Source organism: Drosophila mauritiana, chromosome 3L (genome assembly GCF_004382145.1).
Source record: "Drosophila mauritiana strain mau12 chromosome 3L, ASM438214v1, whole genome shotgun sequence".
NCBI classification, from domain to species: domain Eukaryota; kingdom Metazoa; phylum Arthropoda; class Insecta; order Diptera; family Drosophilidae; genus Drosophila; species Drosophila mauritiana.
Window position 1 is genome coordinate 9,874,729 of NC_046669.1, and position 21,896 is coordinate 9,896,624.

At 41.8% G+C, this 21,896-nt stretch overlaps 4 protein-coding genes across 8 annotated transcripts in view; 2 read left to right on the forward strand and 2 right to left on the reverse strand.

The window, feature by feature from the left end:
- LOC117141844 (kin of IRRE-like protein 2) overlaps nucleotides 1-2,653 on the forward strand; it is a 223,601-nt gene extending 220,948 nt beyond the window's left edge. Inside the window, exons 7-8 of one of the 3 annotated variants that reach the window (XM_033305514.1) lie at nucleotides 1,913-2,094; nucleotides 2,470-2,653. In XM_033305514.1, coding sequence (XP_033161405.1) covers nucleotides 1,913-2,094; nucleotides 2,470-2,538 — 251 coding nt within the window. In that variant the 3' untranslated portion in view covers nucleotides 2,539-2,653. Of the gene's footprint in view, nucleotides 1-1,912; nucleotides 2,095-2,213; nucleotides 2,425-2,469 lie in introns of those variants that run through there. The other 2 variants (XM_033305513.1, XM_033305519.1) reach the window with 2 other exon arrangements.
- A 9,157-nt stretch (nucleotides 2,654-11,810) lies between these two features.
- On the forward strand, nucleotides 11,811-12,936 carry LOC117140256. The gene is made up of 2 exons (XM_033303062.1): nucleotides 11,811-12,462; nucleotides 12,523-12,936. Exons 1-2 carry the CDS (start codon nucleotides 11,875-11,877, stop codon nucleotides 12,835-12,837), a joined length of 903 nt encoding a protein of 300 aa, XP_033158953.1. The 5' UTR covers nucleotides 11,811-11,874; the 3' UTR covers nucleotides 12,838-12,936.
- A 1,470-nt stretch (nucleotides 12,937-14,406) lies between these two features.
- LOC117140011 (insulin-like growth factor-binding protein complex acid labile subunit) lies at nucleotides 14,407-16,348 on the reverse strand. Its single transcript, XM_033302725.1, has 2 exons — nucleotides 15,701-16,348; nucleotides 14,407-15,643 (listed from the first exon to the last, which is right to left on the reverse strand). Exons 1-2 carry the CDS (start codon nucleotides 16,313-16,315, stop codon nucleotides 14,654-14,656), a joined length of 1,605 nt encoding a protein of 534 aa, XP_033158616.1. The 5' UTR covers nucleotides 16,316-16,348; the 3' UTR covers nucleotides 14,407-14,653.
- Nucleotides 16,349-17,163: 815 nt separating this feature from the next.
- On the reverse strand, nucleotides 17,164-21,513 carry LOC117140012 (phospholipid scramblase 1). Of its 3 annotated transcripts, XM_033302726.1 has the most exons (5): nucleotides 21,125-21,513; nucleotides 20,077-20,446; nucleotides 17,802-18,292; nucleotides 17,585-17,743; nucleotides 17,164-17,330 (listed from the first exon to the last, which is right to left on the reverse strand). In XM_033302726.1, exons 1-5 carry the CDS (start codon nucleotides 21,293-21,295, stop codon nucleotides 17,271-17,273), a joined length of 1,251 nt encoding a protein of 416 aa, XP_033158617.1. In that variant the 5' UTR covers nucleotides 21,296-21,513; the 3' UTR covers nucleotides 17,164-17,270. The 3 variants fall into 3 exon arrangements, with proteins under 3 accessions (XP_033158617.1, XP_033158620.1, XP_033158619.1); XM_033302729.1 differs by lacking the exons at nucleotides 20,077-20,446; nucleotides 21,125-21,513 and adding an exon at nucleotides 19,115-20,054 and having other exon boundaries at nucleotides 17,802-18,279; XM_033302728.1 differs by lacking the exons at nucleotides 20,077-20,446; nucleotides 21,125-21,513 and adding an exon at nucleotides 19,115-19,203.
- Nucleotides 21,514-21,896: the final 383 nt, after the last annotated feature.

Consider the following 21,896-nt stretch of genomic DNA (forward strand, 5'->3'; position numbering starts at 1 on the left):
TAGGCTTTACTGAGTGGATTTCCGGGGTTGGGCGGCAGTGGCTGGCAAAAGTTTTTCCAGTTTATTAATTTTGGGCGCACTTGTTGTTCTTGTGCTGTTTAGTTTCTGCGAAAATACCACCCGCTGAAAATCCTTGGCGGCGATTGGCAGCACTAATTGAGAGTTTCCGTCCGGCTATTTGGCGCTAGATTTAGAGATTAATTATGCAAGTCCAGAGCTAAAGTGATTCTTGGGTGTAGTTTGAATTTATACTTTGTATTTGGCCCAATTGCAAAACAACTGTCGAGGATAAAAAATAATACAACAGAGCTTGAAAACATTTAATTAAATTTTTTTACAATAAGTAATAAGGGTTCTAATATTATATCTATATACTTAGAAGAGGTGCTAGTATAACGTGAATAATTTATATTATTAAAAATAGCACTCGAACTTTAACCTCTACTTTGAGATCAATTAAACAATGTTTTTCGCTGAATCGATTCAAAGTTAAAATCCCATTATGGTAAATGTTGGCAAAAGTATCTGTATCTACGTTTCCCTTTCGCAGCTTTTTGTTTGATTCCCCCTCTCATGAACTCTTATCAGTTTACCACTAATTGCCCCGGCAGAGTCCTTAACCGCTTTTCGTCCGTGAAACTCCTTATTAACGCAATAATGGTCCGCCCACAACTCCGCCCACCGCCACGTACATTGTTCATTTAACGCTCATTATTGTTTCAGCGCCATTCAGGCAATCCAATTATCCTTACTAACCGACCTCCGCCGACAATTAAAGGCATGAAATTATTTGATTACCAACGTTTTGTCGCTGTCTCAAACGCATTTCGCTTTTCTTTCCCGCTTTTCACGAACCCAAAGTTACTCGCCTCCTGGGCTGGGCTTTTCCCTTTTTCCCATTTTCCCAACTGTAACCGAACTACACGTGTGTTGTATTGGTGTAATGGCTGTTAAAGGTGAGATTATGCATGAAAGCGCTTCTGTGTGCTTGGAATAATCATGGCTGGCACTTTTTCAGGGGCGTGGCCGAACGGGGGGCGGCTGGAGTCTGCTCCCCACACGCGCCAACTGTCAATGGAGTGGGGGAGTGATAGAGGAGGGTGGTTGTAAGCGACTAATCGATTTTCAAAAGCGGCTTATAGTTAGTGGCTAATATCGCTGCCATCGCAGCTGCTGCTGTGCGTACTGATTAAATGCCAAGTGCGTGCCTCTAATTTCGCTTTGTTTAAAGTGAATACAACGTGCATGTCGCCGACTGAAAACCAAATGCCAAATGAAAACCACCGGATTTGGATTTGGATTTGCGTTTGACGCCGTTGAATTTCATTTGCGCATTACATTCAATTTTTTTCCAGGCTGCCTCGCAAATGTGCCTGCCTTTTGGTTTCGTTTTTATTTCTTTATGAATTCATTCACGTACCGCGCACAATAGGCAACTCAACTCGAACCCTCTTGACCGTTAAGTTCCTGCACAGGAAATAATTTCGAAAGCCGTGGTGGTATTAGAAAATGCAAATACCAAAGAGTTGTACTACCAAATAATAGATTATATAGGTATATTCCACAACGATATTTAGTCTAGATACTGAAGGTTTCAGTTGTGTTACAACTTATTCGATTCTGAATATCAATCTTAAGATCCAATTAAGGAAATATCATGTTTTTTTAAAAAGCATGCTAAAGTAAGAATCTTTTTGAACATAACATAACATATGAAGAATCAAATGGTCTCAAACTATCTGAAGAAATGATTATTCAGCTTTTATAGATATTATAATTTATATTACTAATATTATGTTATTTATTTATATTTAAGTGTCAAATTGCATTTCTTATCTTGAGCTACGGTACCGAATCATTTTTTTAATGCTGCAAAACTGAAATCTACCAACTTATGTTATGCTTACTCAAGGAATCATGGAATCTAGCCAAATGCATCCATGGCTTTTCTCCCAGTGCATTTGCAACCGCCTTTGTCCGCCTTCAGCCCTCATTTCGCATTCAATAAGCGAACGCATCCATCCATCGAACGAAAGCCAAGACAACCGAGGCAATTTCAATACAAGCGAACAAAATCAACGGCAACAAGAAATGGTAAATGAAAGTGCCCTCAAAAGGTTTTCTAAATTTGTACCTCCAAGTGCGCGAAGAAGAGTTTTTTCCAATTCAGTTTTTTTTTTTCATTTTTTTCCCGTTTTTACTCTTTTTTTGAGGTTGGGCTTAATTGTGTCGCAGTGCAGCGAATGAATGACGGAGCGATTGAGTGTCCGACTGCAGAGAGAACTCGAACTCTCGGGCTTTCAATTAGCGAAAGTCCTAAATGCATATGAAGCTGGTTCTGCCAAAATCGAACTTGGAGAAATGGAGGAAAAAAACGTCAGACAAACGGAAAGAAAGAGCTGTCATCGGCGGCAATGGGATCGTTAAAACGACATCTAATAAGCTGTTTATGCCTATTTTTTCTTTCAGGTTAGCGGCTTCTACTTCTTCTCCAGGGCCAATAACCAAATGACAAGGCCTATGCAAAGTTGGCCATGAGACGACAAGTGGCACACCGGAAAAAGTTATTGCCATCTTCGCGGATTTTTTGATAACTGCTTTAAGTTTTTCGTATAAAAATGAGAGTTTTGTGATGTATCAATTGGTGTTTTAATTATGCTTATAATATATTTAAATACAAATATATGTAAGAAAATTCACTCATGTGTTTACTTTTTCTCAGTGTACTGTGTAACCGAGAGCGGAATTCATCTGTCGCACAGGAAGGGAAAGCTGCCGATGTTGCCGATGAGCATCAAAATGTGTGTGTGTGCCTCGGTCTTGTTTTACAGCTCCAAAGAAAAGCAAAAGTCTGAGGCACATTATGGCCAGAAATTGACATTCTTTGCAGCCCCGCCCCCCAAAACAGCCCCCTTCCAACCGCCCCTCGGCCTAACAATCCGCCGGCAGCATCAGCAGCACATCGACAACAATTCGAACAACAAAATAAGAGAAGAAAAATACCGAAAAAAAAAAACTGGCTCCAGGCACTTTCTCTTTCTTTCACTGGCGATAACGGATGGCCAAAAGGGGGGATGGTGGCCGAAAGGGGGCGGGGTGGCCAAAAAGGCGGGGACAGCAACAACAACGAAAGGGAAGCACACACACAATCATCGACAAACAGCCACAGCAAATAGAAAAACAACAACGGCAATCGGAGTAAATAGACCAATTGCTCTTGTTGTTGCCCCTAAGCAATTTATAATTTATTTATGCCGCTAACACACACACACACGCACACATGCACGTGGGCGCTTCATCTTGGTAATTGACACTTTAAGGCATTGAAATGTGGGCGTGGCGACCGAGTGACAACTACATTAACAAAATACCATTTACGCTCATAAAACTGTCAAACTGAAGTGTCGACTTGGCTAACACGCAACACATCACAGAGAGATGGAGAAGATGGGATTGGGAAGGGGGATGGGGAATGGGGGTTTTGGCCAAATCAACGTCAATTCAAACTTAGATGCAGCAGCCTCTGAAAATCGCTCAGCTCAGCCAAATTCGAAGTTTGTCTGTGCGAAACTTAATATGTTTAATATGTTATCACAGACTGAGTTAAATAGAGATAGCTTTAAAAATAATTAGGAGGAAAAACAAAATGAAAAATGCATTTCAAAATAATTACTGCTTTTGTTGTGGGTCTTTTCATTTGTCTAGTTTTACATATCCAAAAATTCTTATCATTAACATAAATACCTAATTGTGTCAAAAATTGTGAAATTCTATTCCAATCAAATTTATTGTTGCTTGTTTTGCAAAATAACGTGGTTAACTCTTCAACAATAAAGCGTAATTTTGTTAAAAGTGTGTTTTTGGAATCTATTGAAAAACTAACTCGTTTATTTCACTAAAATTAAATAGAACAATAGATGTTTAGGTAACTCAATATTTTATTATGCCTATTATTTATTCCAAGGCTTTGGTTTTACGAACAGATTAATTTTACCTAAACACCTAATATTATTTCTATTTTTAGGAAATAATTTCGCAAAAGTTCCACATTTACAACAGGACATTTTGATTGGCATTGATATCCTCACACCCACAGACATTTTGTGCTTGCCATACAAAAGTTTAATTTGTATCTTTCATCTCTTGTCGGGCCATAAAACTTGATTCTATATTAAACTGATTTTCCCTAAATATTACATAACTTCTTTGTTATTAGTTACGTATTAGTTTCAATGAAAATCTCTAGTCAAGGGAACAGGATTATCCCCCAAATGTTTTATTACATTTAGTGGCTACACTGAAGTAGGCATTTGAATGAACCATGCTACTTTCTCCCTTATCAAACATCGCAATGGGCTCAAATAAAGTCACAAAATTTGACGTTTACTATGTGTCAGACGGCGTGGAATGCGAAACTTGTGGAATTTCATTGCGACTACCAAACTTGCTGACTAATTTAATGTTTTCGCTTTAACAACCAATTTAGTCATGAGATGGCGGGCAAAAATCAATGCGAACGTCTGTGTTCGCTAATGAAACCGCAAGTTTTCGGCTTCCGAACTTTGACGATGGGAAGAAACTGAAACTGGAAACTGAATACCGAGTCCAATCAATAAATCAGCACAGCTTCGGCACATCGAAGGTTTCCCCAGTTCAGCAGCCCAGCAGCTCAGCAGCCCTTATCCCTTATCAAATTCAATCAGAAAATTTAATAAATATGCAAATTTCGGCCTGGCCGTGTAAAATTACTGGTACATGAGAATTTTTCGATTATCCTATTGCACACAGAGATAGCTCTCTCCATCGAAAATAATAATAATAATACCTGGCGATGCGGATTTAATAGCCATATGGACGGAGTCTTTAGTTAGTACCCGCCGCCAACTATTGTGGCGGAAAACGTGACTCAGCTGCAGGTTGCCTAGCGAAATTGCGCAATCGTAGAAATTTTCGTCGAGCTCCATTGAATTATGCAAGCCCATGCAAAGGCACTTAACACACACGTTTAATTAAAGTCACTTTCTTTTCACACATCCGACTTGCTGGCCACAGTTTGTTTTCAGTGTTGCGTGTGCTGGGCATTAAATAATGTCGTTTGAATTAACACCCAGCGGCGGGCATTAGCATAAGTTGTAGCCTACTCTCGGGCGCAGGGTGGAAATAAGCCAGGTGAAAATTGGGGAAAATTCACGGGGGCGTTGGCATGGCCACTCGATGTCTGTCTCAGTCGCGTTGTTAATAAGGTAAATATTTGCCGGGCATTGTCAGGTGCCTAAAAAAAGAAGGGAAAGCCCACACACAAAGTTGTGCCCAAAAGGGACCCTATAAACATACATCCACATCCATCCAACAGCCGCAGCTCCGATTTTTATTCCGAGCGAGAAATTTAATTTGCATTCGTAATGCAAATGCTCGTCTTCGCCAACTTGACAGCTGCTTGGGTCTGTTCATTTCGGTGTTTTCTTCTAATTGGATGACTCTGGTTTTGGTCAGTTGCATTTCCCAAAACGAAACTCGAACCTGCTGGGTTCCAGAGCAAGAAAAATTCGAAGTCGGATGTGAGTGCGGGACAGGCGAAAGGTTTCGGGCAAATGTCTGAAATCAAATGTCAAATCCACATTGACTTGACGTCTAGTGAACCGGGCCTAACCTTGCAGACCCCAAACCGACCGGCTGTCATCCCGTTCCTCTCCAGCTGCACTGCGAGAAAAAGCGCAGGGTAGAGTGCTACTTTTCTCTAATTAATATTTCGACATGTTATTCTAAGAACTTTCTTACTTATATCCTATCAATGCATCTCAAAAGCTTAGCTTAATAGATGTGGTGGTTAATCTTTAGCTATACAAATAATTCCCCGATTTGTGGCACCTTTTTACCGCCGAGATTTTCCCGGTGCAGCAATCTCTTTCACCTGTGTCTTTGCCATGGCTTTTCCTTACGCTTTTCTGGCTGCTTATTGCCTTGGGCTAAGCTGAAATCTTTGAGGATTTGTTTGCTGGCCTGTCCTGACTGCGAGTCCTGGCTGTTCCTTGCTGTTTCCCGTCTTGTGGTCTGCTGGTCGCAAAGGAAACCCAACTTCCGGACGCAAATTCGATTTTCGTCGCATTTTTTTGTTGGTTCCAATTCAATTTTCCCGGCGTTTAAGCACAGTAAACAATAATTAGATGTGCCCACTGTACTGTGCGGTACTACATATAGATACGTACATATATATACGTTTATATGCATGTCTGGTAATGGAGATCGCCCTTTAGTCCCCACAGTCCCTTGGCAAATGCAGCCTGTTTTGCGGTGGAGTCTGCGGTTTTAGCCCAACCGCATCTTTAACGATGAGATTTTGGTCAGGGCACTTCGATTTGTGCAAAGTGCAGAATCAGTAAAATTAAATTGGATTTCCATTGTGACGAACTGGACAGCAGGCCAGAGATTTTGCGGTCACTCGGCTGGTATATCTTTCACATTCGGGGGCGGGGAAAACCTTGGACCTTGGCATCTTCGACTTTTCCATTTTCCCCGCTCGCTAAACTCAGACTCGGCTTCAACTTGCAGCTGCCAGCCAGTTGAACTAATGTTTTTTTAAACGCTGCCATTGACGGTGGCCCGTGGCTACTCATAGTTATATATACATATATATAGGTATATATGTATTTGTATCGGGGCAGTAGGAAAGTAGGGAACCGGAACAATGGGACCATCGATGGGAATTTGCGGTCGGAACTCTGCGGGATATCACAATGGCTGAATGGATTCATAAGCCATTGTGCATTAAACATAATAATAGTTGAATAGAAAAATTGTTGCAACTTCGCGGTGAATTTCAGATATTGTTTTGTTTAAGCAAAATATTTTTTAGAAAAATGTATGTAATATTAACATATTTAAAATGTAATAATTGTTGCAAATAACATATAAAAAAGCTCCATAAAATACAAATTTCTTTTGTTCTTCCCATTGAAGCACTTAATTTCTGCCGATAAGTAATTGTTAAACATTCATCTCTGGAAAAAGCCCGAAGCGCTTATTTCCATCGCCCTTTGAGAACTTGAGTGTGTCATCCGTTTTGCGAGGGGCCATTCTTTAATGATTATTTCTGCAGCCCCATTTCACTTATCGATAATCGCCCTATTGTGCCCGATAGGCAGCGACTCCTTGTGGAATTGAGCAATTGCATGGAAACGCAATTATTCGGTGTATTCACTTTGAGAATTTCCCGCGCTCCGCCTGTCTGGCTCCCAATCGTCCAATCGCCCAATCCCAATCATAATTATTATTGATCGCATTTCAATTTATTGATACGGTTTCATTTTTATTTTTTGTTCGCTAGCGTCCAAGCTGCCAGCATTGTCAACGCATCGCGTTTGTATTGTTGATGATTTTTCAAATGCGCTTAATGACATCGGAACGGATTCTCCTGCTTCAGTTCGCTTTTACCCACTTTGAGCCTCCCTTTTCCGCTCCTTTTTCCCATCTACCTCATATACGAGTAATTTATCCAAGAGCACTTAAAAAAATTGTAAGTGCCTTTAAATATTAAATAATGAGTGCAGAATACTGAATAAATTTACTCCGAAATATTTACTCTTTACAGCTTAAAGCTATTTATTATCATATTTTAAAAAATGTATATTTCGCAACTTTGTTCAAAGGTAGATAAAAACATTTAAAACTATAGTGTTTACATTAAAACTGTAGTTTTTATATTATAAACGCATTCCTCTGTGCTTCTTATTTGGCTATTAAACGGTTGGTGTGACTGAAGCTCCTCTTAATGCATATGAAATGGTAATTACGCATACGCCGCGTTGTACCAGAGGAAGTCGGAAAGTCAGCCGGGAATGAAATCGAAGTGCCAGAGCCACTTATTGACGCTCATTTATCTTATTAATAGCTCCAAGCCGGTGGCACAATCACAATTTATTAAGCGGCTAAAAAACTCGAATTTACTTAGCTTTGTATTGCCAAGCTGCTTTTGTCATTTCTATAATCGACTTGAAGTCAATGCCTTCGACTTGCCCCAAAGTCCTCAGAGTCCTGGAGGAGCATCTAGTTTTGACAGTCGCCTTGGTCTAGACAATGTAATTGTCGACAGCAGCAAATCGAGTGTCCAGTGTAGGGAGTGGGATTCCTGGACCCACTAATAGCCCTTGTGGCGGTAAATCAACGGGGTCCGTATAAATCACCAAGACCAAGGATCCCCGACTCATATGTTGCGGCTTTTAAATCACAAGGTGTCAGGCTGAAAAAATACCCCTCAGTCTATTTTTGATGAGGGTAAAAGTAAAAGTGGAACTATATCGAAACGGAATGAAAAGGGGAATCGGAATGTTGAACTAACCAGGACACAGGTCTCTGGCTCGTTTATTTATTTATTTCAAGTGTCCGACCAGTCGGCCGACCACTTGTCACCGCCAACAGTCGCAACTTGATTTATAAACATTTACATATCACAGGACTCGTCCATTTCTAAAGACCCCCCTTGTGAGTCCTTTTTCCTTTGCTTTATTGTTGCCCAATTAGGAGCAGCCATAAATTCAGGCTGCATTCAGCGGAGCAAAGAAGGGAAAAGGAATTGTACAGGAGCTGCAGTGCCGTTAATTAAAAAGTTTCTTAACAAGTTAATTGAAATAGATCTCGATTGGAGTTTTTATTGATATTTGGCTGACGTTTGGCATTTGCCGCTGCCAAACGGAACGAAGCGAAACTAAATAATTAGTTTGCTGGCCTCTTTTGGGTGAAACTTTCAGTGCCACTTAAAGCTCGAAGTTGGACGAAGTGGAGCGGCGTTTTGGCCAAGGAGCCAAACTGTTTGCCAACAACTCGAGCACGAGCCACTCACTCGTCGGGGCGAAAACTTAACACATTATGAGTCCCGGGCTTTGACTTTCTCCCATTTCCCCCCATTGCCAACCCCCTTTAAAAAGGCAAACAAAAAGCAAACCAATGCATTTGACATTTACGCCGGAGCAACAGCTGCTACATAAATTAAAAAATGTAGCAACCAGGCCCAAAGCCAATACAAATAAAAGAGCAATAACAGCCGTGACAGGAGCCACTTGTATTGAGGGGACTTCTGACCCCCCATTTCACCCATTCCACCGCCGCCTGGAGCCCCCGGGAGCCGGGCATAAATAATATGTACAAAAGAAAGTTTCTGTCAAAGCGCCCCAAGTGCTACTTGGAGCTCACCCTTTTCCAGATAAGTCTGCGAACGCGATTGGGGCATCCACTCAGGAAATCAATAATGATTGGGCCTAACCATCGTCTGAAAAAATGGATGCAGTCGATCTGCCACATCGCTGACTATTTGCTGCCCTTTCATTTTAGGAATATTCAAATAAATATAATATCCTTTTTTCAAACTTTATGTCTAAGCAATTGATTTATTTCGTTTGAAATATAAGGGTGTGAAGAAGTTGTAAAAATCTCAAATTAATCTTATTAATAGAGGTATGTGTATCATTAGTACTATTACTAGTGGTGATTTTGTTGTCAGGAAACTACCTTAGCATTTCAATAAGTTCAAGTTCGAAAATTATTTTTACAAAGTTTCTGCTTTAATAGATTCCTGAAACCTTGTCGTACTTCCTTTGAAATCCGTTCTACAATTTCCAGGTTATAGAAACAGCAAATTTTTTTACCTAAAAGAAAACTGTCACTTTGGCATTCCCGAAAAGTGGATTCCATCGCACTGAGCCTGTCACCCGACGAGGGGAAGATGAAATGACAACCTGGGCGGACAATATGTCCAGGAGTCATTAAAAAGTTGCCACAATCCCCGCGGTGAGGGTAAAATTAAGCGAGCCATTTGAATGGCAGCCATGGCGACAACGTCGAGAGCAAAAGACTTGGACGGTCATCAAAGTAAAGTGTTTTCCAACTTTTCTTTGCTCCGATTTTTCTCTGGGTATAGCATAGCTACTGCTGGCTTTCCCTGAATTTCCCTTTTTTTGTATTGTTCTGAAACTTTGAGCAGCTGCTCCTGCGGCGCTTGTTATTGTTGTTATTTACTATTAAAGTTGGCAGGATCGTAAACAGCTTGCGGCCAAAAAGGGGAATTGCGGATTTGTGTAGTTACCCCTTTGAAGCGACCCTGGTGATTGGTGATTGGCAATTGGCTATTGGCTTTGCCAGCTGCAGTTTCGCAATTTCCGGCTCAATGTGGGCTTAGTTTTATTACCAATTAAAGTTATTCAATTGCCGCGCAAAAGTTAAAAGGCTGCACTAATTTCATTTCCAACGGAAAAACCCACAAGCCCAGTAAATACGCCATGCACGGACATATCTATTTTATGCTGCCGTTTATTGTTTGGCCCAGAGATACCAAATTCGACAACAACTGCTGCTGGTTTTGGGCTTTGCATGTTTAATTCATCTAATCAACATTAAGCCATGTTTTGGCAGAGAATGTGGTCTGCATTGTGCCCGCCCACCAACAGTCCCCCTCTGTTCCATTGTTTTCGTGGTTCAACCGCTGTACGTCGCACCAAAAAGATACAAAATTCAGTTGCAGATACATCTGTGTTGTTGCTGCTGCCGCTGTCACATTTACATAATTTCATTTGCAACACATGCTGGGCATTTCGACACCCCCTCCCCGTCCCGCGACTCCTGTTTTCGGCTGGCGGCAAATTATTACACGCTTTTATTAACAAAAATTATGCTCGACTGTTGATTTGCAGCGTCATCGGAGTGGTCGTAGTTCTCTTTCATTGTCGGCCTGAGTCCGCATGAATATTCATCACTTAATATATGGGGTCCTATAAATATATGCATTCTGGCAGCAGGATGCTGTAGGCAGTCACAGGATCAAGGAGCAATGGCCGCAGGCTCTTTTATTAATTAAGTTCAGATTTTTTCCTCCTTTTTTGCTCCGGCTGCAAGAGCAAAGTACGTAGTCGATGGACAGTGGCGCGGAAAAATATGAATTAAAGGGATTCATAATTAGATTCATTAATATGGATTTTAGTTTCATCTGTGCTTGCAATTAAATTGACTTTATTTTAGTTGATTTGGTAATGAAATAAAAAAAAAATAAATGTCTATTATTTACGCATAATTTATCTAGCTAATCCAAATTATTATAAAATTGGAGGTGTCATATCTTCTGGTTAATGAAGTCCAACCCCCTTTCTGATTTCGCCCCTGACCAAAAAGCGGAATACCAATGATGACGATGCCGATGACAGCGATACACGAGCCACTCAATCTTGTTGAGTAAGCGCCACTAATTTGTTTTTAAGGTCAGCATGGTCACTCCGCCCACCTTTCCGCCCACATTTACCCCCCACCTGCCGCTACCACTTTGCATACTTTATTGACCGCATCAAGAGAGTGTGTGTGTGTGTCGGCCTGGAGTCCCACCACAAATACGCTTTTAAGAGGCATTTCCAGGACAAAGGCAGCTGAGACCCACTGCAGCATCTAGGCCACAGACCAGCTTCTTGCAATTTGGCTATTAAAAATCATTAGCAGTACGGAATTTCAGCCCCTTTTGGCCAAATATCAGGTGTGTGCCCTTTTCCGAAGGAGAAGAATCTCTTCAGCATGCAACATTGTGCGAGCAACATACTTTGTGGCACTCCGACCAGGCATATTCATTAAAACGCTGAAGGCATAAATACCAAAACTGGAAACAATGATCTTAACATCATGGTAATAAGAAATTTTATTAGGTAAATAAATTAAGAATTTAAAGAACCGGTAAAAGCTAAAACTTTATGTAAGGTTTTCAATACTTCAACACAATAAGTTGAATAATAAAAATCCAAAAGTAATGGCATTTAACATATATTTATCAGAGCACTCCATGACTTAGTACACATTCAGACTACACAGAACATATATTAGTAAGCTAAAAAAAAAAAAATTAAAAATATGGACTGCAAGGCTCCTGGACTGCTTGAAACTCCTAGTGAATCGGAACTGACCCACTGCAGCATCTCCGCTCTCGATAACATACCGATCCAGGAAGAGGAGTGTCCATCGGAGTTGGAAATTTCAAAGACTTTGAATAAACTGGAAAAGATGAGAGAAAGGGTGCTATATATGAAGAGCCTCCTAATTCGTCCAGTACAAGTAAACAAAGCCGAATGTCCTTCAGAAAGTGACCAGATGAGACTGGACATCGAGCAGTCTAGCTCGGACAACGACGAACTGAGAGTAGTACAACAGGACACAGTTCGAGCTTTACAGCAGATCATCGAAGTAAATCGGCAACTCAAGGAGACAACTGACTCTCTGACTGGACTGGACGAGAAGGCAAGGAAAAACATCCGATGCATCAGAAAGTTGTCCAAGAGGCTGCTCGAAGTGCCCAAGTGGAAGGAGGAACTGAAGCACAACACGGGATTGTGTTTGGAGCGATACAATGACCTGGACATTTCCCGAGGAAACTACCTCGACTACAGCGACAACTTCGTCCGACCCATCCAAACCAACATGAAGTTCTGTTTCGCATCAAAGGTATTGGCAACTGTTTAAGCATAATATTTATAAATTCTAATGCTATCATCCTACCTTAAGGCCCCTCTTATATGCAACAAGCAAGATTATAATGACTTGGTAAACGCTTTGAGTAAGTCCCGGCGAACCCTACTGAAATGCCACGAGGAGCTAATGAAGTACACCCAGAAGGTGGACGAAGCGCTGACATTGAAGAACTTTGATACCATGGTACTTCCATCTATATCGGAGCTATCGTTGCTGCTGGACAAGAGCTCCCAAGTGACCAAGCGCAGGAGCTCAACTGTCAAGGAGCGAAGATCCTTCAAGTTCGCCTGGGCTGCTCCTTTGGCGAAGCAGGAAAAATACACGCCCGCTGTCGATATTACCGATTGAGATAATTAAAAACGCAGTCAACCACAAAAGCGCCAATATTGTAATTTAAAGTGCCATCCTAGTTTCGCATTTTACGGGTGCAAAAATGCGCATAATGAATATGCACACACATATGCGGCATAAAACACACAATGATCGGGCTAATTGTGCAAAAATGTTTTTGCAAATATTTTGTTAACAAATTTTGCGGCATTTTAAGCCACAAAAATGCAATTAGCCGTGAACGTAATTAACCGACAAAATTTTAGTGTGCAGTGGCCACTCCAACTGAAATGCAACAAAAAATGGGAAAACCACCAATTGGATGGGCACCAAATTTGAATTAGAATTAGAATTTATTTTACGGGAGCATTGGGCTGTCGAAGGGGGTTCCGATCTGGTGAAATTGATGGCCAGAATGTCTTTGACACCTTGGCGGAGCTTCATTTTTGGTTTGACAAGGGTTCAGAACTCGGTGGCTCTGGAAATTTCCCCAGAGAACGGGAGCAACAAGTTTGTCATGGACGAAACTCCTTCCGGGCCGAAAATTTCAGCTATCAAATTGGGCAAACAACAGCCCGAGCAAAGTTTGTGGCCAAATTAATTGAACGGACCGTGTCCACAGGACTCGCAAGGAAATGCTTTCCGCACGAAAGTCTTCTGCCCATGGAGCCCTTACCTTTCACCTTTCACCTTTGACAGGACACTTAATTCATCGAGCGAATGTGAAACCGAAAATTTAATTTAATTAGTGGCCTCCGAGTGTTGAAGGTGCTTGGAGGCCTCGTTGGAGTAAAACTTTTATGGCAGCTGTTGAGCAAGGATACGCCGTGTTACGCCCTTTATACCCGTTATTGCGCATTGGCTGCACATGTCCTGGTTGCCAACTTCCCGGGTCCATTGTTCCTTTGTTGCCCGTTTGAATACCTGGAATACTTGTGCGCCACTTGCTCAAACCTCTGACCCTGCAGCCTATTCATATAGTTGGGCTCATAGGGAAATGAGCGCAGTTAGGGAGTTCGAGACCACGGAAACTTGCTCTGTTCTAAAAGGGAAAGCTCAGACATTCATAACTCCCTTGTCATCTTCATATAGTCTTTGGTTTCATTCAACTGCCTGCCCAACTTATACCATTTAGCAGCCCAGTCCATCGATCAACCAGTCAACTCATTGCGGCCAGCAAGAAAGTTTATCTGCAAACAAATTGGAAATTTTAATAAAAATTCTTGCGCTAAATTACGCTTAACAATCAAATCCCCACCTTGGACTCTTTGGAATTCCCAATCCCAATCCGAATCCCCCGTCATTGTCATTGTCCAACTGTTCGCTTAAGTGGTGTTAAGTATTTGAAAATCTCTGCTTCGGTTTTCCGCCCCAGTCGCCCTCACTACCACTCCCATTTTGCCCATCGCATGCCTTCCGTTTTATTGTTTTACGACAGTTGGCCAAATACTTTGGCTAGCTAAAAGTTTTGCCCTCATGGTCATCCAATTGTCTGTGATTTACGGAGGCTTCTCCAAGGATCCTGGGGCGGACGTCCAGTCAGTCAGCGGAGCGAAGCGGAACCCACAACAGAAACTGCAGTCCAGCATTTAGTGGATATTGATTTATTGCTTCTCAACTGGTGACACAAATGCGTTTTACAATCAGGAATATGAATGTGACTACTACTGTGATAAATGATGAAAAAATATGATTTAAATTGGTAGCCATAAGTATATTGAACCTCTACTGAAACCAGTTATTACCAATGTATAGCTCGTAAAGAAGATTTATGCCCAAATTAAATTGGAATTCTGAAACTTATTGGACCTATGAATATGATGATGGTCAAGTCTCATATCTTCTCATAGCTTTCGACGATTCCTTGAGCTCTAGTTTCTTGAAGGTCGCGCAGGCATTTATCCATGGGCGTGACAACGCAGAGGGGTTTCCTTCCACTGAAGTAGGCACTACTTGGTCGAGCGTAAGACACGTGGCGACCATTCAACCAGGACGTAATCTCGTCCAGACACAGACACTGCCAAGGATTTCCCTCCAAAGTGATGTTTTGTAAGTGCAAAAGATTTTGTGATGACTTCAGATCCGGCAAGAAGGTGAGACGATTGTTGTTGAGCTCCAGATGATTGAGACGATCCAAAGTGTCCAGAATTTCACCTTCAATCTCCTCCAGACGATTCTCGCTAATCGTAAGTAATTGTAATTGCCGCAGGGGTGCAAACATGCGAAGATCCAGACTGATCAGCCTATTCCTTCTGAGCCTAAGTTCCTTGATAAAAGGCATAGAGGAAAGAGCCAGAGGATGCAGATCCGCAATGTAGTTGTTGCTTAAATCCAGGTAGATCAGCTTGCGGAGAATCCTTTCACCAAATACACGCAATCCCAGCTTTTTAATGTTATTCTTGCTGAGATCGAGTTTTTCCAAAGCAGTGAGATTGGCAAAGACGTCATCGGGAAGAATCGAGATCTTATTGCCCTGCAAGTGCAGAGTTTGCAGTGAACTTAGTCCCAAAAAGGCCCTCGGATGGATTCTGTTTATCTGGTTTAGCCACAAATTGAGAGTTCTTAGCTTCTTGAGTCTGCAAAACACTGAGTCATCCAGGACTTTAACATTATTCGAGCTATAGTCAAGTAGATCCAATGGCGCAACTTCTCCCGGGGCCATGAAAAGTGTTCGCTTGATCTCAAATAGATTATTGTTGGATACATTCAAAACTCGAAGATTGGGCAACGCGTAAAATATTCCCATGTCCAGGTGCTCCAGCCAATTGCTGTGAAGATGCAGTTCCTCCAATTTGGGCAGTCCCCGAAAGTGACACCATTGAAACTAAAGGAATTTAAATAGGATATATCGTGGCTTTCAACTAAATTCATAATCACTTACGTCTCTCAAATTATTGTTACTTATAGACAAGAAACGCAAGTTTGCATTTTCGCCAAGAGTTATGTTCTCCTGATAGTTGGTGGTTAGATCGAGAAATCTCAGCTTTTTCATATGCTTAAACGCATTGGGTTCTATGACTGCTATCAGGTTTTCGGAAAAGTTGGCGTACTCCAAGTTGGCGAATCCACTCATCAGTTTGGTAGTAATAGCCAATATGTCGTTGTAGCTCACATCGAAATTTATCATTTCAGATGGGTTGGGAAACTGCTCTGATTTTAGCTCATCCAACTGAGCGTGGGTAAGATTTAACTTCTGCAGCGCCTTAAAATCTTGCAATCCCTTTTCGCCCAAAGTCACACCACCGGATTCAGATAGATCCAATTCCAAAAGCCTGGAGAGACCAGGCAGTTGCCCATCTTCTGCTCTTTCGATTCCTGTGTGTTCATTGACCACCTTCACACTTTGCCAGTTTTCACCGACATATCGATTCAGTTGCTCAAAGCTCTCGATTTCCCGACAAAGATGGCTTCCCTTTCCCAGATCCTCGCACTCCTGAAGATCCTTCCCGAACACTCCGGACAGAAGCAGCAATGCCAAAACATGCAACGCTTGCATTTTTACTACTAAAACGAACTTCTGCCTGAGCCAAGTGCAATGCGTTAATTTGAGTTTATTTTTATCAGAGCAAACTCGTTTCAGTTCTTTGGTTCAGCTAAAAGCCGGTTTCCGATTCCATTTACCGAAATCAGCTGATGATTTAGTGATGGTCCCAGCTCAATCGAGAGGAAAGCTTGCTCCGAAAAACTCCTATTAATATAGTTCTAAAAAATTAAAAAAAATTAAAAATATTCATTTTCGTTGTGTACTCTAGCTGATCCCTCCAGTAAGAATTCTGATACTCAGCATTTAATGACCCTGGAATGGAATCCCTAACAATTTGTAGCAATATTATTACGGATTATGATTTTATCTAGGGATACCAGCAATTCATCCTTAACAAGTATATAAGTTTATGATTTATTTAAGTTTTGTTGTAATACATAAAAAGAAAACCCACTGTTCCATAGGGGTATATATAAATTTCCTGATGCTTAACAATACACAATGTTAAATATATTCCTCTATCCATAAGACACTCAACATACAGTTTAAAGTACATGTTTCAGTAACGAATCTTTCGTTAGTTAGTTGTCGCTTCAGAGCATCCATATAAATTCATAAATAAAGCAGATTTGTCGTTGAATACTTTACACAAGTCGTTGATGTGGCGAAATAGCAAAAAATGCCAACTTAAAATTAGTTATATATTCTGGCAATGTCCTCTCGAAGGAAGCCTGAGTTCAGTATGTTCATCAAAATTAACAAGGAGTTTCATTAGTGCGATCCATTTTCATCAATAAGCATTTGGTACAGAAGACTAGTAAGCGACAGTTCACCGGGAAGATATTTGGATAAAGTTGCAACTCAAGATAATGCACAACATTTAATCGTCGCAATCGCAATCGCCACAAACGCCACAACAATCGGTTGCCACGCATAAACAATCCACGCACAAGCCACCACCTGATTCCTAAAGCATTCCGGGCCTATCGGTCTCTTGGTTTCCGGCTTTCTCAAAGAACATGGCATCCTGTGGGGCAAACAGAAAGCATTCATTTAGTGTGGGTAACATTGACGAGTGAAGGACTTAGTGCTGGACTAGCCTACTCAAACTAAGCTGGAGGATTTGATAGGCTGGAGGGTTAACATTACCTCAGCACCAACGAAGTCTGCGTTGCAGACGTCTTAACAGCTTGAACCGATAAAAATGAACACTATACAACTGATTGGCAGAGGCCAATGATAAATAACTACAATAAATCTTAGCTAAAAGGAAGCACTTACTATGAGGAATGTGGCACCGAGTAAAACTGCCTTCATGCGCACATCCAAGTCCAGTGGGAAGTTGATGCCGAAGAAGTCCGCATCCGTGAAAATTTCACGTGCCAGGCCCGACCACTGCTTCGAGATCTTGCCGATCTTCTCACCAGTGAGCGAAACAACCTGAGAATCAAAAAATATTAGTAAAATCACACAGAACATTTGAATATTCTAAACATACATTGAACTCGACGTCGCCGCAGAGCGAAAAGGTGCAGAAAGGTCCTTCGATGCGCATCACCGTGTCACCCACGTGGTTGAGAATGCGGAAGGATGGCGAACAGATGGACCACTCCTGCTCAATGGTGCCGATAACATTGCCGGGTGGTGCCGAGACCTCGATACTCTGCAGACAGCAGGGAAACAGACAGGAGGAGCAGGCCAGCGGGCGGTGCATGTGGATCACTTCCTGCTGGAAGTTATCAAAGACCCGCATATCGAATGGTCGCGCAGGACCACAGCAATTGCGCGTGCAGCAGTCGTTGTCCTCCGCCGCGAAATAGACCTTCTGACCCAGGGCATTCTTGATCGTGAACTTGTTGTTGGTCTCGAAGCCTGTGAAGGCCTCGAGCAGCTCGACCTTCTGCTTAACTAAAAGCTGGTCGATAGTCGTAAGGTACTCCAATCCGCGCGGACAGTTCGGAATTCCTGTAGGTATACTCATCCAGTCTCCTGCAAAAATAACACTTATCAATATGCGGTCTCAATAGAATGAGTATGGCTTAAAAATCCATACATACAACATACAACCAAAACAAAGAATCACCATTTAAACTTAACTGTCGGTTAAGGTTTAATTTGATTGAATGAAATTTAAAAATAAAACTTAAAGTGAACTTTATGAGAATTTTCTGTTTTTCCGACTTCTTATAATCCTGGCAAATTAAATTAGTGCACACAAAAGGGCATCTTGTTCAGCGCGTTCAGTGTGTCAATTGGTCAATGTCAACGACACAATTGCTCGGCCTTTCTAATTGGAAGCATCACAATGGAGCATGCCCTTCCTGACACATCCCATGGATAACCCCCAGCCACAAGCTATTATGCTACCTCACCCATCGGCTCTTGTATCTAATCGGCGCTAGAAAGATAGTCTAATCTACTAATACATATTTAATTTCACAATGTAAGGAAACCTTGAAAAGATGTACATAATTGTGATATTTTTAGTTTAAAAGAGATTTGAATTAAGTTTTTTGCACCTAACTACAAAAGACATACCTTAATGAAACTTCATAATTATCATATTAAGTATTAACTTGTTTTTATATATTCCTAATCGTTTCTTAAACACTTTTTACTTATTTTTTTTTTAATCCAAAAGGTGGTAATTTATATGATTTGATGATCCTAATTTTAATGATTTGTTAATTATCCATTATCTAGCTGAGTATTTCATTCTTTGTACTCTCGAAATCTTTAAAGGTTCATATTTTAAACCCGTCACCTTCATCCCTACAATTTCTGGTCAAGACCACAATATGACTTCCTTACCTCCTGTCCTCGTCGCTTATGTAGAACTCGTAGCCCTTTCGCTTGGCCGACTTATTTAGTCGCATGGTGTGTCTGAGTTTCTTGGGCAGTGGTTTGTTGGCTTCCCTGCAAACCAGTTGCCTCAGAGTCTGGGATCTCGAGCAGATCTGATTGTACTGGCTATACAGCGAGTGCCAGATGAACCGCAGCACCTTGGAGCCGCTCCTCACGCCCCTGGAATGAGATTCCTCCGGGTTTCCCCGATTTTCGCCACCACTGAGGTCCAGCGTGGAAACGCAACTTGCTGGGTTTTCGGTGGACATTTTTTCAGACTGACACGACTGCCTGCTCTGCAGCACAGAGATGAACTAACTGCTCGTCGGGAAAAATCAACGCCATCCACGGCGACGGGCGTTTTAAATGACGCTTTGTATTATTTTATTGGTTCAATTAAGGCAGACGCTAGGCACTCCGATAAGCGCCAAAGATCTGGCTGAGATAGTCAGCTTATTTCGGACGGATCCGATGCACGTGTAAACAAAAATACAATTGATAAGAGGTGGTCTAAGAACCACAAAGTCTCTAACACTATCCAAAGTGACTACGTAAATATTTGCACCCCACTTTGCTTCTGGGGGAACCTTTGTTCTACACCGATCTTGACGAGCTACCTCTATCTGGGACGATGGGTTCAGTGCCTGCACCCGAAGAAATCTTAAGACAACTGATTGGACATTATCTCAATCGCAGGGCAACGACACACCGACACATCACAAAGATGCGATCTTGTTTTGATTGAGCGGTATGCGTAGTACGATTATATAAGAAGTAAACTCAGATATGGAATGAATAATTTTAACAAGGAAGCAGAAAGCGATAAAAGTATCGTGCCATGATTTGAACACACTGATTTGTGTAGAAATATGTGAGTCCAACATTTTGCACATGTGTTTCATGTTACAGACTAATTTTTGATTACTTGCCTGCTGGTCCGCCCTGTGGGGCCATCCCCGGACCCATTCCCGGTCCCATTCCCGGCTGCGTGACGATGGGCTGTTGTGGTTGTCCCGGTGGATAACCGCCGAATGCGTTTGGTGGTCCCCCTGGTCCTGCTGGTCCGGGAGGATATCCGCCGAAGGCATGTGGTGGTGGTGCTCCTCCTCCGTAGGGCGGCTGTCCACCAGGAGCACCCACATAAGGTGGCTGTCCGCCTGGACCACCCGCATACGGGGGCTGACCACCTGGTCCACCCATGTAAGGTGGTTGTCCGGCTCCGTAGGGCGGAGCTTCTCCGTACGGCGGCATTTGGGGAACTGGAGCGTATCCGGCTTGCTGAGGACCTGGCGTAAACCCCTGCAACGATCGGGAGTTGATCAAAGAATGAGTCAAATTTTTATTTCAGGGGCGTTACGATTAGTTTTTGTGCTCTGGCTTGTATTATGTAGCTGTACTTATCAGCACTCTGGCACGCTTATGTATGAAGTAAATAATATACATTTGTGTAAAGACCTCTCTTATTCGGTTTCTATTATAATGAAAACTTCACGCGGTTGTGCATGAATGATGACTAATTCTGTAAGCTTGTCTAAAACTTAAATGTAAATAAAATGCTCTTTTGGCATGAATGAAAAACATAGTGAAAATATTTAAGCCATAAACACATTCATAAGTAAGAGTATTTAGTTTTTAAGGAAGAGTATTTAGCTTTCGACTTGCTTATCCAGTCTGCATTACTGGTTTTACAGTATGTATGTACATATGTATGTACATTTAGTTCTCAATTGTTGTGAGCGGGCAAAAAACCGTTGTTTGTGTTTATCAATCCCCCGATTCCACGGATTCGCGTGCAATTCGAATGAATCTCTTTCATTCCAAAGCAAACTGACTGTGTGAATGTGGATTTATAAATAAGCAAATATCATCAACTGGCATGACGTCATGGTTGTGTTGTGCTTGTACAAGAAGCACCCTCTACACCACCCACTTTCCCTAGCATTTTCTTCGGCTAGAGCGGACACTTTTGGAACTCACGTAATTCATGGGCGGCGGCGGCTGTGGATGACCGGGTGCGGAGGGATAGGGGGCGTTGTGGCCGCCACTGGGCGGTGGGTAGCCGAATCCTTCGGCGGGCGGAGCATTTGGCTGGAATCCGGATCCGAAACCGGGTGGGGCGTAACCGCCCTGATTGACGTTGCTTTTCATTTCGCGGGGTTTCCCCGGATTTTCCCTCTTTTCCTGCTCTTCTTCTGCTCTCCGTGTGCTGCGTTGTTGTTGCACTGGAGGGGAATTGTTGCGGCCACGCCCCCAACGAAATCGCAACAATGTTGTTTTTGTCTTGCACGCACTTTCAGTTAAGTAAAGTTGAGTTTCGATAGTAATGCAATTCGCGCAATCAGGTGGCCTTCGGAGTGTAACCGTGACTGAAGAGCGAAAAAATACCAGCTACACGCTAAATATGCCAAGTTTTTAGCGTAACATTATCCTGATTCGAAAAAAGTTAGAAAATTCCTGGAATGCATAACTTTAAATACAAAGTTTAATGATTTTATTTAAATTAAGGAATATTAAATATATTTTAAAATTGAATAGATGGCGCCACCAATCTTTTTAATCAAATTTTTACCTTACAATACAAGTCATGTATAAATGAAATGTTCTCATAACAGCGTTGCTCTGTTATTAGCAGAACACAGCAAGCAAAGACACCATCCAAAATTGGAACCCTCAGTAAAGACTCAAACCTACGAGCTTGAAACTTGGTTACTTTAAATTTGATTGTGAATCGGTAAAATTTAAAAACTAA